The sequence below is a fragment of the Rhinolophus sinicus genome, linkage group LG15 (genome assembly GCF_036562045.2).
Source record: "Rhinolophus sinicus isolate RSC01 linkage group LG15, ASM3656204v1, whole genome shotgun sequence".
NCBI classification, from domain to species: domain Eukaryota; kingdom Metazoa; phylum Chordata; class Mammalia; order Chiroptera; family Rhinolophidae; genus Rhinolophus; species Rhinolophus sinicus.
Genome location: NC_133764.1, coordinates 14509076 through 14534487, shown reverse-complemented (window position 1 = coordinate 14534487; position 25412 = coordinate 14509076). Strand labels below are relative to the sequence as shown.

Genomic DNA, 25412 nt, shown 5'->3' with positions numbered 1-25412 from the left:
TGAAAAATGCTTACTTATTTCAAAATTTGGGGTTGACCTCTTTTTTCCTGTTAATATAATGTCTCTTTCTCTGAGGGGTTTTGTAACCATTTATTTGAATTTGAGTGACAGTTATAGCAAATGCCATTGAAATCAGAGTACCTTGGCCTCACAATTTGTTTTTTGCCCCTTGGATGGAGTTAAAGTTTTCTGACACTGGTGATTTCTGGATTTCCCCTTTAGGACTAGCTTTAATTTGTACTGTTGAGTGTATGGCTCCTGAGATTGTGCATTAAAATAACCAGGAGAAATTTTTTAAATTTATTAGATGCCTCCTCAGAATCTCTTGAGGATAAGGCCTCACCATGATTATTTTCAGGAAGTTCCTCAGATGGTTCTAATGTATACTCCTAGTTAAGATCCATAGTTACTTCCGTCTTCAACTATTATAGTACATCCAGTTTGAAAAAAATACATGTGTGGCATTTATTATTCTGTTTCTCAGAGTTGTTTTTCAACCCTACAGAATCATTGCCTAAATTTCTGTAAACTCACACAGATTAACAGCATCTGTTCAGTAAATTCGTTTTCTCTTTTGATGTTATTCAATGAATAGAATAATGGAATCCAACTTGGAAGTTACATTAGAAAGCAAGTAGTATAATTTAGTATTCTTCATTTTTATGAGATATTTATTTGGCATCATAGAATCCCAGTGAATCTGAAAATAATGGATTTGGTAAGGTAGAACACAATTTATGGGAAACCCAACATTTTTAGGAGGAATAGTTTACAATCCAGAATGATTTTGTTTTGTCAGTGTTCCTATCAGGCTGTATGTCTGTAAGATAACCATATAAATAGTAGATCTTTTCCTTTTGCTTTCATTTAAGTGTATTTGACACTGAAGTAAATTTAAAAGAAAAAAGTGACCCATAATCTCTAAAGTCATGTTAAAACAAATGTTTGTCTTTTTTGACATTCCTTTCCACTGTTTACAGGCATACACAGTTGTATCATATAAAACAACTGGTTTGAGATAAAAAGCGATATACAACGAAATCTAAGCAAGTCAGAATTTAGTTTCTTTGGAACCTTCAGATGTTCAAAATGGCTTCATGCCTTAAGTTAAAGAAGAGAGGGAAACTTCTTTTTTTTTTTTTTTAATAATGAAGAAGCAGCCTTTGAGCACCCATCAGCAAGCAAACACTGCTGGGATGGTAAACACAGATCTAGTATGTGTTTGATCTGTGTGCCACAGGAATGCCGGTGCTTCGTGCTAATGTTCATAAAGGGAGAGCCAAGAAGTAATGAGGCAGGGCCGGCCCGGTGGCTCAGATGGTTAGAGCTCCATGCTCCTAACTCCGAAGGCTGCCGGTTTGATTCCCACATGGGCCAGTGGGCTCTCAACCACTGCTGGTTCAACTCCTCGAGTCCGGTGGGCTCCGGCCCCTGCAACTAAGATTGAACTTGTCTGCTGAGTTCCCAGATGGCTCGGTTGGAGCACGTCCTCTCCACCACAAGGTTGCCGGTTCGACTCCCGCAAGGCATGGTGGGCTGCAGCGCCCCCTGCAACTAGCAACGTCAACTGGACGTGGATCACGCTGAGCTGCGCCCTCCACAACTACGACTGAAAGGACAACTTGACTTGAAAAAAAAAAAAAAAGGCCTGGAAGTACACACTGTTCCCCAATAAAGTCCTGTTCCCCTTCCCCAATAAAATAAATAAGTAAATAAAAAAGAAGTAATGAGGCAGACAGGCCTACAAAGCAGCAGCAAGGACAGAAAAGGGAAGAGAGGAAAATCAGCAGTAATGAGATGGTGCTTATAAGTTGCAGTGGCATTGAATATCAGAAACTCTTAGTGGAGAGAGTGATGAGGAAACAGGAAAGGATCAGTTCTCAGTTACCTGTTTTGCCTCTCAGTTGCCTTTGTTTAGCACATCTCTGCTGTGTGCTGTGGATGGGAAGCAGTTTTTTACATCTGATAACACTTATAGGCATTAATTTGCCTGGAAAGTATCAGAGGAGGTAGAATGAGAGGTGAATAGTTTTCATTCCAGTAGAGTTTGGTGAAAGGCTAAGCCTATTAATAATAAATGTTGCTATAGTATTAGAACAGAACTATGAGTTTGTGGGTATGTTAGGATTCTCCAGAAAAACTCAACCAATAGAATGTATTATATTTAAAAGCAAAAAGTGACCCACAATCAATCAATCTCTAGAGGAGTGGGGAGGGAGATATTTGAAGGAATTAGCTCACTTGATTATGAAGCTTGGTAAATCCAAAATCTGTAGGGCAGGCTGGCTGTTTGGAGACTCAGGGAAGATTGATGTTACAGGTCAAGTCCAAAGGCAGTCCGCTGGCAAAATTCCCTCTTCCTTGGGGGATATGAGTCTTTTAAGGCCTTCAACTGATTGGATGAGACCCACCCACATTATGGAAGGTAATGTGCTTTACTCAGAGTCTACTGATTTAAATGATAGTCTCATCTAAAAACAAAAACCTTAATAGCAACATCTAAATTAGTGTTTGACCAAATATCTAGGTGCTGTGGCCTAGTCAAGTAGACACATAAAATTAATCATCACAGGAGGTATAATAGAAGCCATCATAATATGCCAGTGTTCTAGTGAATGGCAAAGACAAAAATGGCTGATCTTAAAAGAAAAATTGGACATCTAGAAATGACTGTGTTTTTAAAATCTAAATCTAATTTCAAAGCTCAAAAATGGTTTCTTTTTTTTTTTTTTTTTTTAATTGGGGAATCTTTGGGAACAGTGTGTTTCTCCAGGGCCCATCAGCTCCAAGTCGTCCTTCAATCTAGTTGTGGAGGGCGCAGCTCAGCTCCAAGTCCAGTTGCGGTTTTCAATCTTAGTTGCAGGGGGCGCCGCCCACCATCCCATATGGGAATTAAACTGGCAACCTTGTTGAGAGCTCAGGCTCTAACCAACTGAGCCATCCAGCTGCACCTCCACTGCACAGCTCGTTGTCTTGTCTTCGATCTAGTTGTGGAGGATGCAGCTAGCTCACTGGCCCATGTGGGAATCGAACCGGCAACTCTGTTGTTCAGAGCTCACGCTCTGACCTACTGAGCCATCCGGCAGCTGCCCCTCAAAAAAGGTTTCTGCTTTGTCTCTTCGGATTCATAATCTGAAGCTATGAAGCATCTATTTGCAACACTTGCCTTAATATTTACTAGGTGAAATTGGTAGGAATAACTCTCAGTGAAAAAAATGATATCTTAATCTTTGGCCCAAGATTAAATGAAAAATGCAAAATGTGTTTTCTATGTACAATTTGGATGAGTGACTTAAGTCTTGCAAAATATGAGATGTGGTAGTTAGCTATAACTAATAGGAAAGTGAGGAAATGGTGCGGCTGTTGGAAGAATTTTACTTTTTCATGGAACTATGCCTGAGCTCAGTCTGTACCTCATTGATGAACCAACCTGGTCTTTTTTTGTTGTTATTGCATGCCAACAGCAGGTCCCAGTGAGTCATGGGCCTCCAAGCTGAAGCAGAATAAAAACAAGTAGACATTAAAGCCTAGCTATTTGATTAAAAACATTCAGTGGTCTGAAATTTTCATATTGTGGGAGTGGGAAAAATCTTTTCTCATAATTGTTCACGAAGAGCACAAAATAGTGGAAGAACAGTTAATGTTTTGGTCAATTTTGCTATCTTTTTATTAGACAATGATTTTGGAACTCTAGAAGCTTAGCTCTGTAGATGGGAAAGTGAGGAAATCATAAAAGTTGATTTAAGGAAATGATGTTACTCTTAGGGGTACTTTGTTGTCCTATGTAATCTCACAGATTTAAACTATAGATGGGAGTAATTTTCAGAATATGCAATGCATTGACTTCATAGTTCAGTTTATTTTTCATTTTTTGACTGCATTGCAGTGCAGCATTAATGATACAGTTTTAAACATTGTTTTTACCTAGAATAATAGGCAAAGTGAAATACTGAGAACTTAGAGAAACCCGTAACCTGGGATCATGTCTGATGCCATGTTAAGGAGCGTCATTTGATGCAGTGATAAAGAATTTGCAGGCACACTTGAAATACCCACCACCAATTATTTGTTTTTTTTTAATTTTCAATCATTTAGATTTATTTGTAGGAGAAAATCCAAGGGAAAAAGTATCTTTGTTTAAATCCAGGAGGGGCCTTTCTAGTAATAATAGATACATTATTATTATACCATTGACAAGCAGAGGAATAACTTGTTTAGTATTTTCCTCTGACTCTTAAGTACTGCTTTTGGGAATTTTTCTTTGGCTTTGAAATGGAGTCACTTGGCTCTAACCACTCTTTTAAGCAAAGCCATGCCACTTAAAAAACCAGTATTTCGTGCTAAGGGAAGAAATACTACAGAAGAGCAAAGAGCTTCAGTGTGTCCTTTTTAAAATTTGAAATCCTAGTTTACACCAATTCAGATTTTATATTATGTGAACATAATTCATAAAGCCACCTTGTTACAACCACAGCTAATCAGGTCTAGTGATTGGTTAAATTTTACACTTCTTTAAAAAAACGTAACACTGTCATATTATCTAGATGCATACAGAGAACGTTGCATCTTCAGATGCAAGGACAATCCAAATGTTCATCAATGTTCTGATATAATGGGTACACTCTACAAACTCAGTTCTAGAATATGAAATCACCCACCACCAATTATTTAAATAATTATAGATGTTCCTCCTTTTACTACAGGACTGTGCAAATCAAAACACGTGTGTCTGCTGGGTTAATCATACAGAAATCAAAAGGATTTGGATCGTGCAGATAATTTGGGGATGGTGCAAATAATTAGGGGTGGTGCGGGGAAGAGAAGATGGCACAGATGAAAAAAACATTTCCAGAGAAGAAGACCATGTTTTGGGAGAGAAGAGCTTATTTTTATTTCTCATGATTTGCAGAACATCAGTCGTGAGACTACTCAGGAGATCATAAACATTATTCATTACACCTTATGAAAAATGTGTCAGAAATTAAGCCAATTTCAGGGGCTTTTTATAAGAAAGCATGTCCCAGATTCATTGCTGGTGTTGGTTGGTGCTTAAGGTACGATTTTGAAAATACATTTAAAGTTCAGAACTCTTTGTGACATACTGTACCTATGTCAGTAGGTAACATGTATGGTATTCTTTAGTTTACAGAGTTTATATTATTATCCTGTTTAATTCTCACTAAACACTGTGAGGTAAATTTCACATTTAAGTCCATTTCATAGTTGAGAAAACTCAGGCTTAATAAGGAAACGGAGGCTTAGGGTATATGAATACAGCTTTTTAATTATAGAACTGGAAGTCTTACAGAGAACTCAGGAATTCTTTATAATATGCTCCTATCCCATATTTTCATAAATATTACTTGGTAAACTCCACCTGGTTTTTAGTATATTAAAAAGAAAGTGAGTAACCTCCAGTTTTGATTAAATTTTGTTCCTTGTAGCTTAAAACTTACGGTGAGGTTCACTAAGCATTTGCTGCATTGATTGTGTAACCCTAAAGTTAAGATAGTGTTGTACCTTGCTTGCGTACAGAACATTCTTGGAACTGTAACGTTCCCCCTAGAATGGAAATGTATAGATTGTTCATAAATACAAAATTTCTAATTCTCCAACTTTCTGCGACTTGACTATATTTTACATCAGTATTCTCTTACACAATATTTCAGTTTGATTCTTTTTTGATTATGTAAAAGACAGAATATTAGGTAGGAACATTATGACATGCGACACGAATAACCAAATATCAGTGTATCTTTTTTGTTGGATGCTGGTTATCTGTGCCCTGTAAACCTTGATCTGATTCTTTTAAAACATGTATAGCCAGCATAACTAAGAAAGTAGCTTTTATTTGTCTAACTTAAATTGAAACCTTAATTCATTATAGACAAGTATTTTTTTACCACCTTTTAAGAAAAGATCAGCTTTTGTTTTCTTTATTGGATTATTGTGTACAAAATCTATGTAAAAATAATTGGACAAAATTGTAAAAATAGTTGGAAACATCAAGAGGGGTATATTTGTAATATGAGTAATCGTACAGATTAAGAAAATATTTTATGTCCCATTAGTGACATTGAGAAAAATTCTGTTTTTTTGGAACTGTTCTAAAGGATTTGCACAGTATCATGGTTTGCACAGTTTATTGGGAAATAACAGTTTATTTAACTCTTGAAAATGAGTCTGAAAAGGTACTCAATAATTCTTGATTGACAGTAGCCTCTGCTTTGCCTCACTATTGTATCTGGACAATATTTGAATTAGGATTATGAGCTATAATATGTGCTGTTCAAGCAAGATAGATAATCTGCTGACCCTTTTTAAATAAAGCATTGTCAAGTGAAAATTTCATGAGAGCAGGAGTCATTGGTAATCACCCAATTATTGTATGTCTTTAAGTGGCTCTCAAACTCCTACTTCTACATCTAATAAATGAATCTGATGATTTCCATTTTTTATGTTAATATTCATCTACTATTAACATATAATTAGTTATGTTTTTCCTCACACACATCCTTTATTTTCTGCATTATTTTCCCCTAGTTTATAAATTCCTAGTTAGCAAGGAGCAACTATGAAGTAGATTATTAATGAAATAATATTCTATAAAGGTTGTTTTGATAAATGTGAGACCTGTTTTAACACATCGAAATTTAAAATGAGAAGAATTTAAATCAACAATTCACTCACTGTCCTGTTTTATAAGATCATGTTTTAATGCTATGTTACTTCCCTTGTGTTTTCTTTTTTCCTTTCCCCCTTTCTCTTTCTGTGGTGAGGTACTTACCCAAGCAGTAAAACATTGTCTAGGAGAGTTGCATTGGTGTAGCAGATGAGTGGATATAATGTGAGAATATAGAATGCTCAAGAATTCAGCATTCCAGAAAACACTGAAGCCTCTGTTAGTAGTGCTTAGGCAGCACAGATCTGATCTTTAAAAATGTCTGGAGATTGACATGCAAAGGAAAAAACGAGACTTCTTTGAAATATGTTTGTAATATATACAAGTAGCTTACAAGGGATTATTGAAATACTGCCAAAAGACATTTCAAAAATGTTGTCTTTTCATTCATTATGTTGACTTTGGAAGAATTCATGAATCCCCTTAAAATGCATGTAATATTTTGTTTATATGTGCTTCTTTGAGGGAAAAGTTCTAGGCTTTCATCACATTCTTAAAGGAATCCAGCGGACCCCACCACACCGCCCAAAAAAGATTAAGAATTCCTTCACCAGGTGGTATGAAAATATTGCCTGGTTTATTTGTACTATTGGTTATAGATTGTTAATTGCAAAATGCTCTAAACTTTAATCTTCTTTGCTCCACTTGAGATCCATTTATTTTTGTTGTCATGTGATATTTTGCAATTACATGTTAAAATATTAAGCTGACAGGTAACTGGAAAGATAAATCTGAGAAAGGCTATGCATTGTATTGTTTTAAGTATGATAGCTCAATCACATACTTGTGCTTTCCAATAGCAAAAATATATAATAGTAATATAAATAATAGTTAACAAATTGGGAAGTCTTTAATCATCCACTCTGACTCTTCTCCCAGTTTATAGGAAGGCAGCTATACTCGCCACAGGTTATAGGAACCTCTGTTTTCTTGATCCCTCTACTTTCTATTTGCCTTTCCTGTTTTCACTTTCTGCACAATACAGTTTAGGGCTGGGGTGTCCAAACTTTTTTCAACATTTTTTACCAAGGGCCATATGTAGTAAAATACACAAACAACCGGGCCACTCACTCGAGGTGAAGTACGTATTGCCTCACCTGGTTTATTTAAGTAAACTAAATATATTTTTGGAATTTGCTGCAGGCCAATTAACAATGGATTGCGGACCGCAGTTGGCCCGCGGGCCGCAGTTTTGACACCCCTGGTTTAGACTCTATGATCCATTATTTCAACTCCCCTCATCATGCATTGGTCCCATACCTTGCAAACCCTCAACGCAACGCTAGGTCTCTAAATATGCAACTTTTCCTTGTCTGCAGCCAGACTGTACATACTTGTTAGAGAAGAATCGCATGTTTTTGTAGATTGGCACCACTAAAAATTCATTGTCTCTAATCTAAAAAACGTCCTTCTGTTCCATTTCTTTGCTGTCCGTAAGGGCTATTTCAAGCCTCCCAATGCCTTCTTCCTTACCCCTTCTACTCAGCAAATGACCTCACCATCTTCTTTCTAACACAGAAGAGGTGACCCATCTTTATGTTTAAGATTTTTCTACATATGGATCACGTTCCTTTCTCTTCCTCCTCCCTTAGCTCCTGTTCCATCGAATGTTTCGTTCTCCTGGTTTTTTTTAAATAAACTTTTTATTATAGAAAATGTCAGACCCTTAAAATTAGAGAATAGTGTGTTGAACCCTCTTTGTACCCATTAGCCAGCTTCAACAGTTAACAACTCAAGGCCAGTCTTGTTTTATATTATCTCCCCCTATCCTCTCTTTCCAAAATTTTTGAAGCAAATCCCAGACATTTTTAACTGATATGTTTTTCATTGTGTAAAATAACCACAATACTATCATCACTCTTGAAAAAATTCAATTCTTTAATATCATGAGACATCTAGTCAGTGTTCAGATTTCCCCAGGTGTTTATTCATTGATTTATTTTGCAAACAATTGTTTATTTATAATCAAATTTTTAAAATCCAGCTCTAAATAAGGTCTATACATTGCAATTGGTTGATATGTCATTTGTCTTTCTTAATCTATAGGTTTCCCTTTCCAACTTTTTCTTTCCTTGGAATTAATTTGAAGAAATTAGGTCATTTATTTTATAGGGCTTTTCACAGTCTGATTATATCCTGATGGTGTTTTTAACATATTCTTCTGCCCTCTATACTTGTTGCAAATTGATAGTTGGAGCCAGAGACTTGAACAGTTTCAGATTGATTTTATGACAAGAATGCTTTATAGGTGGTGTAGTGTAATTCTGTCAAGAGATAGATCATATCTGGTTGTCTTTTTGCCTTTGGTTGATTATGGGGTGAAAATAGTGATACTAAAATTCTTCATTCCTTTCTTTAGTTCTCCTCTGTCTTTTTTTTCTTTTTCTCCACCGTTAGCATTTAAGCATCTCACTTGGTTGAAGGAAAAAAAACCCAAAACAGCTTCTCAACATTTTCATCTATTCCTAAGATATTTCTTTATGGTACCATCTTTACTTCACCTCTTTGTACTCATTTAAATATGGTTTTTGCCATGTTAAACCATGTGGCTACCATGTTACTGAAACCACTGTCATCAGTGAGTGCTTTAGAGAGCAGACCCATTTCAGACATCATTTTGCCAAATAAATAATGGATAACTTTGGATATTTTGATTCCTCTCCTACTTCTTTGGCTTCTGTGACATACTCTCTCCTGTTGTTACTTTTACCTCTTTAACTGCTTTCTCTCAGCCTCAATTGTAGACTTTTTTTTTTTTTTATTGTTGGTGTTGCTCTTCCAACTCTAGTTTAGGCCCTCTGTTCATCTTGCTCTACACATTCTCCATGTATCACCTCACCCATTGTCATGGCTACAATTATACCATCTCAAACCTTTTGTTTCTTTTTGGTAGGGTGGTTCTCTTTAGAGCTGACTTATTTGTACAACTTCCTACTAGAAATCTCACAGGCACCTTGAAATCAACGTATCTAAAATGGAATGATACATGCACTTTCCTCATCTCGCTCACACATAAGAGTTTCCTGTTCAATTTAGTTCTAAGCCAGAAATCTCTGCAAGGTACCCTTGACTGATCTTTCTTTCTCTCTTTCTTGCTGCCCACATCTAAGCACCAACCCTGTAAGATTTGTCTGGTAAATAAATTCATCTAATTGTCTTCATTTACTGCTGCTGTGCTAGTGTGAATCCTCATCGTTACTACAAGTCTCCTATCTGGTCTCGCTTCCTTTGCAGTCTTTCTGGTGCTTCACTATAAAAGTGAGAGTGATTTTTCTAAAAAACGTTATCTAATGACTCCCCATTACCTCTGGGATAAATTGTAAAGACCTGAGCTTGTTTTGTGATCAAGCCCCTGCTAACCTCCTCAGCTTCATCTGGTGTCGTCGCCCCCCCATGTGGTAACACTTGTCACACTTTCACACTGTTTCAATTGCCTGTTTCAATGACTCTTCAGTAGACTCTTTAACTTCTTGAGTGTAAAGACCAAGTCTTTTTCTTCATTAAACCTGGTCCTGGCACATACACAGTAAATGTTTTGGAAATGATTGGTGAATGAATAAATTAACTTATGCAGTATACCAGTGTACTGTGCAGTCACTAATTTGTTTATGTCTTGGTTTTATCATCCCTAGTATTCCAGTACTATTGTTGTTATACATTGATTTTCTTTTTTGGCTAGAGGCAGTCTCTCCATAATTAAATTAGACCTTGTAACGCACATAAAATATTGGATTTTTTCCTGATTAAAACAGGGATTTTTGCCATGTTCCTTTTTCAGTTTGCTTATATGATTAATTCTCTTGTCAGTGTATTGCCTTCATCCCAGATAATAGAAACCTGTAGACAGTTCAGATAGTCCCACCTCAGGTAATCCTGTCCCTTCTGTGACCTTTGTCAAGAGTGTATGAGACTCTATGTGCTTTGGCTTGGTGATAACTAAGACTTAGAAAAGTGAGGCTTAAATAATTAAGAGTTGTTAAATACCAAGGGTGGTTTTCTGGGTTGTCCATTGTGTTTGGTTCTCATTCGCCTATTTATTACTGACAGTCATAGTTCTCTAGATGTAGACATAGTGATATGACAGTTTTCAGCTGTCATTTTGAGCTAGCTGGCCTCCAGGTCAGAAGAGTCATTAAAAATCATAAAATAAAGCCCTGATTAACATTTACTAGAATTGCTCAATGGAGAGGGATCTCCATTAAAATCAGCACCTGCCATTGGGCACTCACTTTTTGACTCAGTTCTTTTTTTTTTTTTTTTTTTTTATTCCCTCCCCCGCCCCTCAGTTCATTTTTAAAACCAGAGTCTTTCATTTTACCTGGATTGGCTTATTCACCGCTGTATCCTCAGTGCTTGGAATAGTGCCTGGTGTGACATGAAAAAGGTACTAAATGCTCTTTGTCACCTCTGTCCATGTTGTGTCTCTTGATAGGTGGTTCCATAGGCCCTTCGTTAAGTGCTTATTTCATTTGGAGGATGATTTCGTATTTCTTTGAAGTGTCCCTTCCAATTGAGTTTTATATAAACCAGTAGTCTGCATTTTAAGTAAGATTATCTCATGTATTTCCTAACTACAGTGGAAATTCTGTCTATTTTTGTGCAATGTGATGACACAACAATTTTTTTGTAAAATAGGAACTTTGAAGAATAATTTTTTTTTAAGAATAATTCTTTAAGAAAGCTAGATTTTGCTTATTTTTACCTACCTTTACTCTCATTGAGCTGATCACGATACTTTTTAGATACTGTACAGAAATTAATCTTATAGTGTTATAGGTATAAATAAAGGGCTCTGAGGTATTAAGTAATGCTCCCTAAAAACTAGGTTAAAGAATTAGATTACTATCATAGAATCTGTTAGTTCATTCACTTTTTATTTTTAGAAGACCTGCTTCTAAAGGACACAGTAAATTGAAATAATAGTCAATTATTTCTTGGTAAGTGCGTTGGTTAAGAGAACATTAGGTTGCCAAATAGTTTACTTGCATTATAAGTAATACCAGCTATTCTAAGATTATTGGTGACTAATATTTCATCTTGAAGATGACTTCAGTTATGGTTGGTACCTTTTGGCTTGTGGACAGTTTATCAAACCCCTATCTGTCATGCTTTTAAGATTATACCTTTTTTGTAAATTAGAAATGTGATTTTTTTTTTTGTCTTTAAGGGAGAATGACAGTCTTCTAGGGAAGTCATGTTAATGTTTGAAATTTAATGGAATTAGTATCAATGTATAGCAGGTGACATGGTAGGGAGTGAGTACATTTTAAAATAGTGCTGTAAACGATTAAAGATAATTTTAAATAGGTTGAAAATAGCTGATATTCATATTAGTATCCCAATAACCATCTTTGAAAGTGTGTACCGCAAGTAATAATTTAGTAGTAGCTTAAATTCTAAGTGAAAGAAATAATCTTTTTTCTCTCTCTTTCTCCTTAGGTGGAATGAACCTTACTTGTTGAATATCTCCTGGTTACTCGTTGAATTCATTTGTAAAAGAATCATCTGCCCTTGCGTGGAAGCCACTCAGTGGCGTATTTAACTATAAATCCAGGGATCACAAAGCCTTTTGATTTCCCAAAGGAGGGGACATACCACTATATCAGATAAGCTTGACATTACAGCCAAAATGGTGCTGTCCCAGAGACAACGAGATGAACTGTAAGTTTCTCTGTTTTGTGTGTGTTTTAAATTCTCTCATAAAGGACCAAAGTAGTAAATTAAAGTACAGCTTTGGGTGGGGGGGGGTGTCTATTCTCATTAATCAGCTATTGTTATGAGTATTCAAGAATTGGTTTGGGCCGTTGGTCTGATTTTAAAACTGGGTCTTAACTTTGGTATAGCATTATTTACCCTTGTGATCTTATTGTGTGTAAGTTTAAAGCAAAACAAGTTAGTTGAAATAAGTTTTATCCTAAGCTTGTCTTAAATATATTATGTTCAGTTGGAAGATAGGTGCTTCAGAGCTCTTCTAAATTTTTTTGTCTGTAATCCATGTATTAGAAAAATGAAAGCTTTTTTGTTGTTACTACTAAGGCTTTGTTTGCCTTTGCCTTACTGTACTTTCTATCATCCAATGGCTGTTACAGTGTTTGGACTTTATGAGGTAGCTAACATAATAATTAATGCAAATGCATTAAAGAGAGGCATGAAAATGATTTGACCACTGCTATTATGTGGTATCTTACAGCATCCCATATTTTACAGCATTCTATTTTTGTAGGTGAAGAATACAGTGGGGAAAAAATTAGTTTTGTGTTCTGTGGCTTTTTTGAAAACTTTATTTAGAAATAGTTTCACATTTATAGATTTGTCTGATTAGTACAAAGAATATTTAATATACATTTTATCCAGGTTCACCTTTTATTAACAGTTTTTACCATTTGCTTTCTCATTTGCACGTTGTAGCTATATGTGTACATGTACACACATGCGATATTGTTTTCCTAAACCATTTGAGAATAAGTTGCATACATCAAGGAGCTTTCTCCCAGACACTTCACTGTGGAGTCCTATAAGGATATTCTTTTATAAAACTACAATACAATTAGCAATTTCAGTAAATTTAACATTAAAATAATACATTTATTTAATTCACCTTCATATTCCAACTTTGTCAATTGACCCAGTCATGTCCTTTACAGCATTTGTTAAATCCTCTCTAGTGCACCATAAGGTATTATGTTCAGTTGTTGTGTCTCTTTAGTCTCATTTAATTTGGAACATGTCCTCAACCTTTCTTTGTCTTTTATGACATTGATGTGTTTTTTTAAAGGATTCGCTTTATTTAGCAAAGCTTTATTTATTTATTTATTTATTTTTAAAACTTGTATTTATTTAAGTGTGTTTTTCCAGGACCCATCAGCTCCAAATCAAATAGTTGTTTCAATCTAGTTGTGGAGGGCGCAGCTAACAAGGGCCCATGTGGGGATCGAACAGGCAACCTTGTTGTTAAGAGCACCTCACTCTAACCAACTGAACTAACTGGCCGCCCCGACATTGATATTTTTGAAGAATAGTTCCCTTCCCCCACTTTTTTTTTTTAATAGTGTGTACTTCATTTTGCATTTGTCTAACTTGAATTTGTTTCCTCATGATTAGATTCAGGTTATGCATTCTTAGCCAGAATACTGCATAAGTAGTTTTTAAATTATTTTCAGTATATCATATCTAAAGACACATAATGTTCATCTGCTCTTCAATGATGATGTTAATTTTGATCCCTCAGTCAAGATGCCTGATTTCTCCACTGTGTAGTTATTATTATTTTCTTTTCAACAAATAAGTGGGAAGACACTTTAAGACTATGTAAACATTTCCATCAATATTTCCTCCCTTAGGTGGTTGCAAAGTAATGACTTTTCAACGCTCTTATTATTTCCACATTTGCTAGTCAGCACTCAGCATTTTACTGTAATCAAGGGACCTTGTCCTCCTTTTTGTTTACTTGTCTTTTCATTATTGGTATGACCTCATGGGTTCTTATATTTTCAATAGTTTCATCATTTATTACTATTTTCACTGTTTTGATGCTTGAATTGTCCCAGATTATCCCATTGGAGAGGCTCTTTAGTTGACTCTTAAATGTGCCCCTAATTTTTGTATGTGCACTTCTTTCTGGAATAACAAGATGTTCCAGGCTTATTGTACCAATCCTGCCTTAGCCCTAGAATCAGCCATTGCCCCAAAAAGCCCTGGTTCCTCTTAGTGGGGAATGGTGTTAAAGATCAAGATATGGGCAGTAAGTGTACTTATTACTACTAGGTTATTTTTGCTTCTGGGCCCTTTACATAGACAGAACCAGGAAACTTAAGTATGTGTAACCACCTATACAGTGACACCCTGGTGTACATCTGTACTCAGGTTTCTCAGTCTTGGCACTGTTGACATTTTGGGCTAAATAATTCTTTGCTATGGGAGGTGACCTGTACACTGTTGGTTGTTTAGCAGCATCCCTGGCCTCTACCCATAGATGCCACAATCAAAAATGTCTCCAGAGGGGGCCGGCCCGGTGGCTCAGGCAGTTAGAGCTCCATGCTCCTAACTCCTAAGGCTGCCGGTTTGATTCCCACATGGGCCAGTGGGCTCTCAACCACAAGGTTGCCGGTTCGACAACTCGAGTCCCACAAGGGATGGTGGGCCGTGCCCCCAGCAACTAAGATTGAACACGGTACCTTGAGCTGAGCTGCCGCTGAGCTCCCGGACTCCCGCAAGGGATGGTGGGCTGTGCCCCCTGCAGCTAGCAACGGCAAAGGCAACTGGACCTGGAGCTGAGCTGCGCCCTCCACAACTAGGATTGAAAGGACAACAACTTGAATTGGGGGGGGAATGTCTCCAGATGTTGCCACTGTCTTCTGGGGTGCAAAATCTCCAGTTGAGAACCACTGATACACGTATACACGTGCACATACTTATTTTAGAAATCGTTAGGCTATATTTTAATTCCAGTCTATTCCTACACGGTTCTTTCTTGTCTTCTTCTCTGCCTTATTTGTATCTCATCTTCTATAGTGAGATCCTGTCTTGCAACAATATCAGTATGTTGACTCATTTGCTCAAGTCTATAATACTTCTAAAATAGTTTTAGAATTGTTATGCTCATACCACTTCATAAAACAAACCTCCTGGAAAGGGTTCAGAATTTGTATGCAGTTCTCTCCCTATCCACCCTGCCCAAAGCAGAGTATATAATCAAATACAGCAGGTCCTCAAATAATGTTTCGTTCAATGTCATTTCATTACAATTTTGATGAAATGCCATAGAAACTTAACTCTTGTTTTATATCAGTTAGCCTATGGTAAAATTGGTTTCATTATCTGTCATTTCACTGCAGTTCCAAGAACCTATTGATGACATTAAGTGAGGGTTTACGGTGCTATTTGTAAGTTGCTTGGATTAGTTTTGTATTTTTCCCTCTTCATGTGGTTATATTATTTATTTGAGATACATTTGGGTTCATCTGTTCTAGCTTTTCAGTTTTCTGCATCCCCTTTCCCATCTGTATTAATATAATATTTTGAATATGTAGAAGATGATACAAAAATGTATACTCAGAAGTGTTACTCTCTTCTGAATCCCTTCTAAGTTACCACCCTTATCCCTGGTAAGAACCAGCCTCATTGTTTTATAAAAATAAGAGAGATGTATGTATGTTTTCTTGTTCCTCCTTTCTTAAATAAAAGGTAGCATACTATATGTGCTCTTATGCGCTTTGCTCATTTTTGTTTAGCAGTATCTCCTGGAACTCACTGCATATCACTTCATAAAGATCCTCCTCCTTTTTTTTCTTTCAACAGCTGGATAGTACTCCACTGTGTGTATACCATTATTTCCTCAGCCATTCTCCTATATTTGAACATTTATGTAGTTCCCACTATTTTGTAATTATAAATGACATTGTAATTATTAGGTTGGTGCAAAAGTAATTGTGGTTTAAAAGGTTAAAAATAATTGCAAAAACCGCAGTTACTTTTGCACCAACCTAATAATAACTGCATATTATTGAAGGTATATCTCGTTTTTAATCATTCTTGTTTCTAAGTCAATTCAGGTCTTTTTCTTCTAGATGCCTTATGTGACCTGACTGCAAATCATGCTTTTTACCATCATACTCAGGATGAATATTTAAATATTATGGCCAAAAATAGAGCTTTTCATTTGGATAAAAATCAGTTGAGAAAGGGAGAACCTAATTTCAGGTGGCTGAATTTGTAGAGAATTTTAGATAAGAATGGACTTAAAAGGGCTCAAGTAATGAACATTTGTCTTATTGATCTAAATGTAAAGGGGAATAGATTTAGTATCTTCTAGTTTTTAGTAAGGAAATAAAATGAAGGTTCTTGCTTTTTCTCCTATTTTTGAAAATAATATAAATATATATTTACTATGCTAAAAAGAAATAAATGTTTATGTACCTCTTACAAGTAAGATAAAGTCTGACACCTTAATTTGCCTTTATAACATTTTAGCATTTTTAATAGGTTAGATACCAGTAGCAATTAGCCTATAAAATTCTTTTAGATATTTTTGGGGAAGAAGTGAAAATTTTTACATACTTGAAACAGGTAATTTGAGCAGTACTACTAAATGTGGTTCAAATAATTAAATGAATGTTGCCTGCCTTCTGTGTTCTTACTACTTTAAGGTATACAAACATGAATAATATAAAAAACATTTATGTGGATAGCACAGATATCTTTATTTTATAGATAAATCGAAGATTGGGGAAATAAAAATTATCCAGTTTCATGACTAGTAATGGAGGCAGAACCAGTTTTCTAATTTAAGTTGATTCATTAAACAGAATTCAATTACCAAAATTAATACAAATCAGAATGTAAACATTATCCCTTCCTCGGTTTCTCAGTCCCGCTTTGCAAAGCTGGCCAACATTACCTCTGTTTGTTATTATCTTTCCAGATATTTTTCATATATTTACAAAAATTTCGTGAATATTTTTTCTTAAGATTATAAAATAGAATTGTACTTTACAACCTGTTTTTAATATTTGTTTGTCACCCTTTCTGTGAATTTGGAAGTAGTATTATCTGTTGTTAGTTCATCTAATAGTTACTTTTAACAAAATAAATTTGGACCTCTATTTGTTTATCAAATTTTACCCATTGATCTCCCCCCATGAAAGATAAAGAAAGTCTTATTTTTATGTTATCCTGGTTGATGATATTTGCACTCTCCTTGAGTGCAAATGAGGGGTTGCTCAAACCTAATTCTTTTGTGCCACAACTTTCCCATTCTTGTATTTTTTTAACAGCTTTATTGAAGTATAATTGACATACTACACATATTTAATGATGAATTTGGACCACTCTTGTATTCTTACTTTGATTACTCGGTTAGTTGGGTGGATTTTGTCATTATGTACCTTTTTCAAGATGGGCTCATAAATGTATCTCCCTGAATCTTTGCATGCTAGGAAATAATTTTTCACTTGCTCCCATAAATAAGTGTCAAGTAAAAAGTTAGGTGAACAATTCTTAGGTTATACATTTTCCTCACTCAGTTATGTAAGTATTAAGGGGGGAAAATGTCGCTCAGTGGGCTGCAAAGAAAAATCTCAAATTCCAAAAAAGCAGAAGGCCTCATTGCTTGACCATAATGCAATAAAAATAAAAATTAATAGCAAAAATAAAGCTACGAGAAACCTATCCACATGAACATCTAAAAATGTACTTCTAAATAACTGGAGTTAAAAGGTCGAAATGAAACTTAGGAAGTAAAGGAAGCAGTAATACTGAGGGTACTCCTAACAAAGTCCTGTGGGATGTAGCCAACACCACATACAGAAAATTAGATAGTCTTTAATGAATATATTTTAAAAACCAAAGATCAGAAATGAAATACACATTAAATTGAAGGATAAAAACAGAATAAGCCCAAAGGAAGCAGAGGGAAGGAATTAATACTAAATAAAACAGAAAATATAACATGTTAAACTTCATTGGTAAAATTAAGTACTAGCTTTTTTAAAAGACCATAAAATAGACAAAACTGATTAATAAAGAGAAAAGACACAAATGAACAATATAGTAATGAGAAAGGCAACTTAAAATGAACTAGACTCTTAATGCTCTTTAGTCTTTAAGGACCAGTAACTCCCCAAATTATATGGTCTCTTAAAGAACATAGAGGTGGAAAACTTAGGATCTCATTTTATGAGGCTAGAATAAACCTGATAACAACACTAGGCAAGAGTAAAATAATGAAGAACATTACAAGCTAATATTTAATATGAACACAGATATAAAGATACAATATAACAGTGAAAAAAGTTAATTATGGCCAAGTATAATTCTCAACATTAAGAAACCTATTGATGTAATTAATATGTTAATAAATGGAAAAACGATAACCCATCCAAAATATGCAGAAATCCTATTTTTAATACCCATTCCTGATTGTTAAGATTTTCCTAGAAAACAAATAGGATATTTTTTTAACTTGATTAAGGGTCTGCCAGAAGTTTACAGCAAACATTTAGAACTATTAGGTGCATTCCCATTAAAGACAAGAACAGGTTCAGAGTTCCTATGTTTCTGCTACCATTAAAACTTGTATTTGGAGATTCTAGCCAATGCAGTAAGAACAAAAAAGACTAGATAGGCCTTATTATATGAGGTGTGATAAAAAAAAATATAGTGAATGTTTAAATTTAAAAAACTTATTACAGTAAAAAACACATGGCCATTAACCCCCCCTCAAAATACATCCCCTCGCTTCAAACACATTTATTCCATTGTTCTTGCCACTTTCTGAAGCAGTTCTGGAAGTCGTCTTTTGTGCGTGTCTTTAGTTGTGCTGTCGTGGCTGCCTCAATGTCTTGAATCGATTCAAAACGTTTACCTTTCATGGTCATTTTGACTTTGGGGAAGAGCCAGAGAAGAGTTGCACAGTGCCAGATCTAGTGAATAAAGTGGATGAGAGCACACCGTAATGTTTTTATTTGACAGAAATTTCCGTACCAGAAGTGATGTGTGACATGGAGCCTTTCCATTGTGATCACAAAATACAGTGAATGCTGCTGCAGAGTGCCATCGAAGGGAAAGGCAGGGATGTTCAATATGGGAAGCGGCAGATCGAACCTTAGTAACAGTGTGTGACAAGTTTCAACTTGTTGGGTGCAGTCAGTCGGGTGTGAGCTACGGTTGAGAGAAAGTGTGTTTTAAAGTGTGCCATAAACCACCCTACTTCATGACAATGCTTCCTGTCACACATTGCTTCTGGTATATGGCAATTTCTGTCAAATAAAAACATGACAGTGTGTCCTCATCCACCTTACTCACTGGATCTGGCACCATGCCACTTCTGGCTCTATCTCAAAGTCTAAATGACTATGAAAGGTAAATGTTTTGAATCAATTAAGGACATCGAGGCAGCCACAACAGCGTAACTAAAGACGCTCCCAAAAGAGACTTCCAGAACTGCTTCAGAAAGTGGCAAGAATGATGGGATAAGTGTGTTCAAAGTGCGGGGGATTAATGGCAATGTGTCTTTTACTGTAATAAAATTTTTTTTTAATTTAAACATTCACCATATTGTTTGATCACACCTCATATTTCCCAGCTTCACACTAAAGAATATAAAAGAGGGTCAGGTTATGGTCCCTTTTCTTCGAGGAAATTGTAAATCTATTTGAGGAACAAAACCAAAGTTACTGACGTGTGTAAAGCCTAAAGAAAAAAAGAAAATGAAATTCAATAGAAGAATCTTTTTATGAAGGCAAGATGTGAATTGGGCCTTAAAGAAAAAAGAAAAAGTGGCATTATAGACAGGGGACTGAAGGAGAGAAAGGGAAAGAATAGTATATGACGAAGATCTCAATGTATACTTGATCAAATTCTTCAACATTTTTTATTTTAAAACATTCCTTAACCAGGAAAGGTCTTCATTAAGATTAAAAAAGGATCTTATCGTTAACATTTAAAAAATAAACCTCTCAAACCTTCAACCAAATGTAACAGATAATGGTAAAACACTAGAAAGAATGTCAAGAACATTGATGTCGAGAGTAAGACAAGGATGCCTATATCAGTACTATCATTTTAAATGGTTCCCAAAGCAGTCTATCTAAATAATAGATATAAATATTGGGAACAAGATTAAATGAGCTAAATGGCTGAAAAGACAGAACAGGAACAGGTTATGGACAAGCATGGCAAAAAACAATTTTAGTGAAAGTGGTGTTTTAAAAAGACCTATTTCTCAGAAGCCTACAAGCAGATTAGATGGGATAGCAACTCAGTAAAGGAAGATCATCACATTTTAAGTCAAGCCCTAAAGAATAAAAGTGAAGATCCCGTAAAATCAGGCCATATTGTAATAACTATCTCCAGAATTACCTGGCTAAATATAGGATCCATTTGTTGATGGAGCAGTTTTTACCCTGCATTGAACAGTAGGATAGTCAATAATCTACAATACTACTAATAATGAATTTATATTTTTAGAATTAGTATGCGTCAAGTCCTAATATGTGGCTGTCATTCCAGTGTTGCCTGATGAATCATTTTCTTGTTCCTCATCCCGTTTCATCACTCTCAAATACCTAATTGAATCCCAGCCCTCAGCTGACTTCCAACCTCGTATTTGAAATAGGATCTACTTAACATATATAACTAACTTTCTCAACTTCCTGATTGGCATTTGTGGCATTGCCTTCCTCTTCTGTAACAATCCTCTTCTAATACAATCCTCCAGAATACGGTCAAGTCCTGTAGCGAAATGAAATGTGATACGGCACAATAAAAGGGCTTTCTATGAGTTCCACAGAAAGTCAGCAATCTTGACCTCGATGACAATATTTTAATTATCTTTAAGGATGCCTACAATGATGTCAATAAATGTTAAATATATTTTTTGAGACCATCAGCAATTTCATAATTTGGGTTCAAATTCACAAATGAAGTATTTGTTTACGGGCTTATTGTTTTAACAAGTCTAATATTAAGAACAACAACACCTCATATAACAGACACTCATCCCTTTCTCCTTCCTTGTTTTGCTTTACATTTAAAAAATGTAAATGTTTCAGAGTTGTCAATACATGACAATTATTTATACTGGCTGTTCTTCATGTTGTACAGCCTGACTTTTCCTTATGGGTTTCTTAAGTATACAAAATAATTTTTTACTATATTCTAAATGGATCTCACAGTTAAATAAAATAAATGTCTTATAATTATTATAAACGTATTAAAATTGGAGGGAAAATATGTTTTAAAAGTTGCAAGTTGTACTGAGGAACAAGGCAAAATGTCCCCCTCTGGAGACATTGCTGACCTCTGAATTACATTAGGCCATGCCAACTCTCTTAACAGGTTAAGAGGGTAAAGAAGAAAACATAAATAAAGGGCGGGGATCAAAACGGAACTGTTCAGTGGTGCCAACTGCTTTGTGGTTTCATGACTCAAAAAATTTTGTCTCACTATGAGAATGAATAATAATGCTTTTTTTTTTTTAAGATTTTATTGGGGGAGGGGAACAGGACTTTATTGGGGAACAGCCTGTACTTCTAGGCCTTTTTTCCAAGTCAAGTTGTTGTCCTTTCAGTCTTAGTTGTGGAGGGCGCAGCTCAGCTCCAGATCCAGTTCCCGTTTCTAGTTGCAGGGGGCATAGCCCACCATCCCTTGCGGGACTCGAACCGGCAACCTTGTGGTTGAGAGGACACACTCCAACCAACTGAGCCATCCGGGAGGCAGCTCAGCTCAAGGTGCCGTGTTCAATCTTAGTTACAGGGGGCGCTGCCCACCATCCCTTGCAGGACTCCAGGAGTTGAACTGACAACCTTGTGGTTGAGAGCCCACTGGCCCATGTGGGAATCGAACTGGCAGCCTTTGGAGTTAGGAGCATGGAACTCTAACCACCTGAGCCACCAGGCCGGCCCCAATAATGCATTTTTTTGTGTTCACTTTTTTGGTTTGCTGTTTTAGAAAACTCCAACAGTGTTTTTACTTACTGGGTAGATAGGTTTTGTTTTTGCTCTGGTGTGGAGAGTGAGGAATACATTCTACCTCAGACCCAGATATCTGCTGATGAGAAACAGTAACTGAGAGGCTCGTATACCAGGCATCTGTTCTGCTTAATGGTGAGGATGAGGGTCCATGCATTCTGACTCGCTCGCCTAAATTTCATTCTAGTTTTCCTTGTCACTGACAGGATAATCTCGTTGTGACGTCTTACTGTGCTTGTACTTGTCCCAAGACTCATAGCAATTGCATCCTGGACTCCCCTTTGGAAGTTGGTATCTTCAGTTGTGATGGTGAAGGATGATCATTGTAACAACCCTTTGTCAGGGCATATTCGGTTGGAAAGGTGTAAGACCTATGGCCAGGAGCTCATCTGTGCTACTTTTCCCCCAAAGACTCAGTGTGTAATTGTTGCATATTTAAGAAGTCATGTTACCTATGTGGCAGCAGCTTTTAGAATGAATGACACTCAGTAGTATCTCTGCTTAAAATGAACTTTATTCACACCTTCTCCAGGACTGTGGAGTTCATCTTGGTGTTAGTCTAAGATGGTGTTGCCTTGGGGCAGCCGGATGGCTCAGTTGGTAAGAGCAAGAGCTCTGAACAACAGGGTTGCAGGTTTGATTCTCACATGGGCCAATGAGCTGTGCCCTCCACAACTAGATTGAAGGCAACAAGCTGAGCTTCCGGAGGGGGGCCGCAGGATGGCTCAGTTGGTTAGAGCGCGAACTCTGAACAGCAAGGTTGCTGGTTCGATTCCCTCCATGGGATGGTGGGTTGCGCCCCCTGCAACTAAGATTGAAAACGGTGACTGGACTTGGAGCTGAGCTGCGCCCTCCACAACTACATTGAAGGACAACAACTTGGAACTGATGGGCGCTGGAGATACACACTGTTCCCCAATATTCCCCAATAAAATTCAAAAGAAAAAGAAAGAATAGTTTTTTTAAAAAATGGTGTAGCCTTTGGTGTGAGTTTTCTTCTGGTGCAGGGCACTACAGATAACAGTATACTCCTGGTGGCATGGACTTCCATGCTTGATCCTGCCAGTTCCTCAGTTATTTTAATGATGTGCCCTCATAACCCTGCAGGCATCCCAGATTCACTGGGCAGCGGTAGCCTTGTAGAGAGATGTACCTTATCTCCATTGCTATTCTAATCCCTGAATATGTGAGATCAGATCAGCCTTTTTCAGTGTATCTTGTTTAATGGTCCTGAGAAGAAAACATCTGTTTGTCAGCTTTTGATTTACCCTTGTTTCTCCTCATATAAGCAATGAAATTAAAATATTTATAGAATTCCAGAACACTTTTATTCAACCTCAGAGTACTAGAGTACACAGCTTGAAAAACACTAATATCATTTTGACTACAAGAGAACAAGGTTTGATTCCCAGCTGCACCACTTGCTAACCAGAAAGTCAGTTAAGCTCTGTGAGCCTGTTTCTTTACCTGTGAAAAACAGCTTCTACCTCTGTCTTCTCTAATGCATGCTCTGTAATTCTCTCTGCTCCAGTTAAAATTTGGGAGAGATGTTGGGGACTTTGAAGTATTCTGCTTTTATTGATACAAGCGTATGTTGGTCATATACAGTCTTTTTAAAGTTGTCATCGTTTGGCAGTTCATAACATTTAGACTAATTTTTAAAAATTGTATTTTCATTTATAAGAATGAAAGTGTATATGGGTTGGTAGTGGTATGGTGTTGTGTTATGGCTACAGAATTATTCTGGGGAATGAAAAAACAAGACAGTGTAGGAAGTTGGCCAAAATGCTTAAAATCTAATCCTGGCATTTTAATAAACTTGGAATAGTTTAGAAAACGAACGCAATCTTATTTGTTATTGTAATAGTATCAAAGGACAGCAGTGGACATTTTCAGTGTGGTGCTTTTCCACATGTGAGCCTAAGCTCTGTCTAGTTCTGTTTGTTCATGGATAAAAATCCTTCATCTCAGTTCTTTTGATTTAAACCATTTTCTCTGATTCTATAAGGGTTACTGGTTTTGGTCTGCTCAGAATGACCTATTATACTTCTGCATGAATTTTTCTTTTATCTTCCTGATTGGTTGCTTTTCTTTATCTCCTGGGGCTTAATTGGTTACTTTAAATCAAGTATATGAAGTTTCTTTGAGAGATTATTATAAACTTGTACCTTGAGGTCCAGTTGTTTCAAAAGAGTTATAAGTCTTCCATCCTTAATAAAACTGATGAAAATCAACTCTAGGTCAACAACTGAAATTAGTAGCAAACCCCAGAAGCACACTTGAGGCTGTTAGAACTAAGAGATCATTCAGTCTTATTCTTACATTAAGGGGTGGTAGTATCCATGCTTCAGTTATAGGTTCCACATTCACTGGAACAATAGTTGGCTTAGATATTGAAGGATGAGACAATGGGGGCGGGGCCAGAATGACCTGTCCCAGGGAAACAGACTTCTGTTGCTTGACTTTGTCATCATCACTTACCTGACCTGTGGCTAGAAGTGTGACTAAATTGTATTTGATTGGGAAATAGAATTGACTAGACTCTTCTGGGACTGGGTTGTAGACTTCGTAAATTATCAGTATGTTGTACAACTATCCCTCATGGTATTAGACTCATTTAAACTTCAGTTCTAATTTATTCTCTGTTTTTGCACGTATATCTTGTTCTTTTGGTAGTTCCGTATTATATTATTAATGACATGTGATATCTCCTTTATTTTCCTAAACTCTCAAATGTCATGGTGTTATTAAATATTTTACCTTTATTAGATAGAAGGAGATCCCATCACTGATATTTTAAAAACTCACTGCTCCTTCCCAACTTCAATATTTCATAGTGCTCAATTGACACCTTATTGTGGAATGGACTACTGACACTTCTTTAAATTCTAAAAATGCACTTGCTAAAGTCAACATGGACCTCTTAGTAGCCAGATTGCTTGGACTTTTTTTTAGACTTATTTTGACCTCTCTTAGATCTTTATCACTGTTATCCATTTTCATTTCTTTGAAACTCCCTTCTCCATTGGCTTGCTGACATTTCTCAATTCTCTTAACTAGGGTCCTTCACTGTGATAACTTCTTTTTTAAAAAAATTTTTTTTATTGAAGTATAATTGTCATACAACCTAATAGCTTAAGTATTGATATCTGTCAAGTTTTCGTTATTTACCTTCTAGTCACCTTTTTTCTTCCCATTGCATACCTTCTTCTGAAGTGTCTTTCACCACTTACATAGTTTGAAGCACTACTACCTGTTTGCTA

General features: G+C 36.2%; 1 protein-coding gene across 2 annotated transcripts in view; it reads left to right on the top strand.

Moving 5' to 3' along the window:
* PAFAH1B1 (platelet activating factor acetylhydrolase 1b regulatory subunit 1) overlaps nt 1–25412 on the top strand; it is a 62788-nt gene that overhangs the window by 15858 nt on the left and 21518 nt on the right. For both annotated transcript variants that reach the window (XM_074319925.1, XM_074319926.1), the window contains exon 2: nt 12122–12343. In XM_074319925.1, the coding sequence (XP_074176026.1) occupies nt 12312–12343 (32 nt within the window). In that variant the 5' untranslated portion in view covers nt 12122–12311. The remainder of the gene's footprint in view (nt 1–12121; nt 12344–25412) is intronic.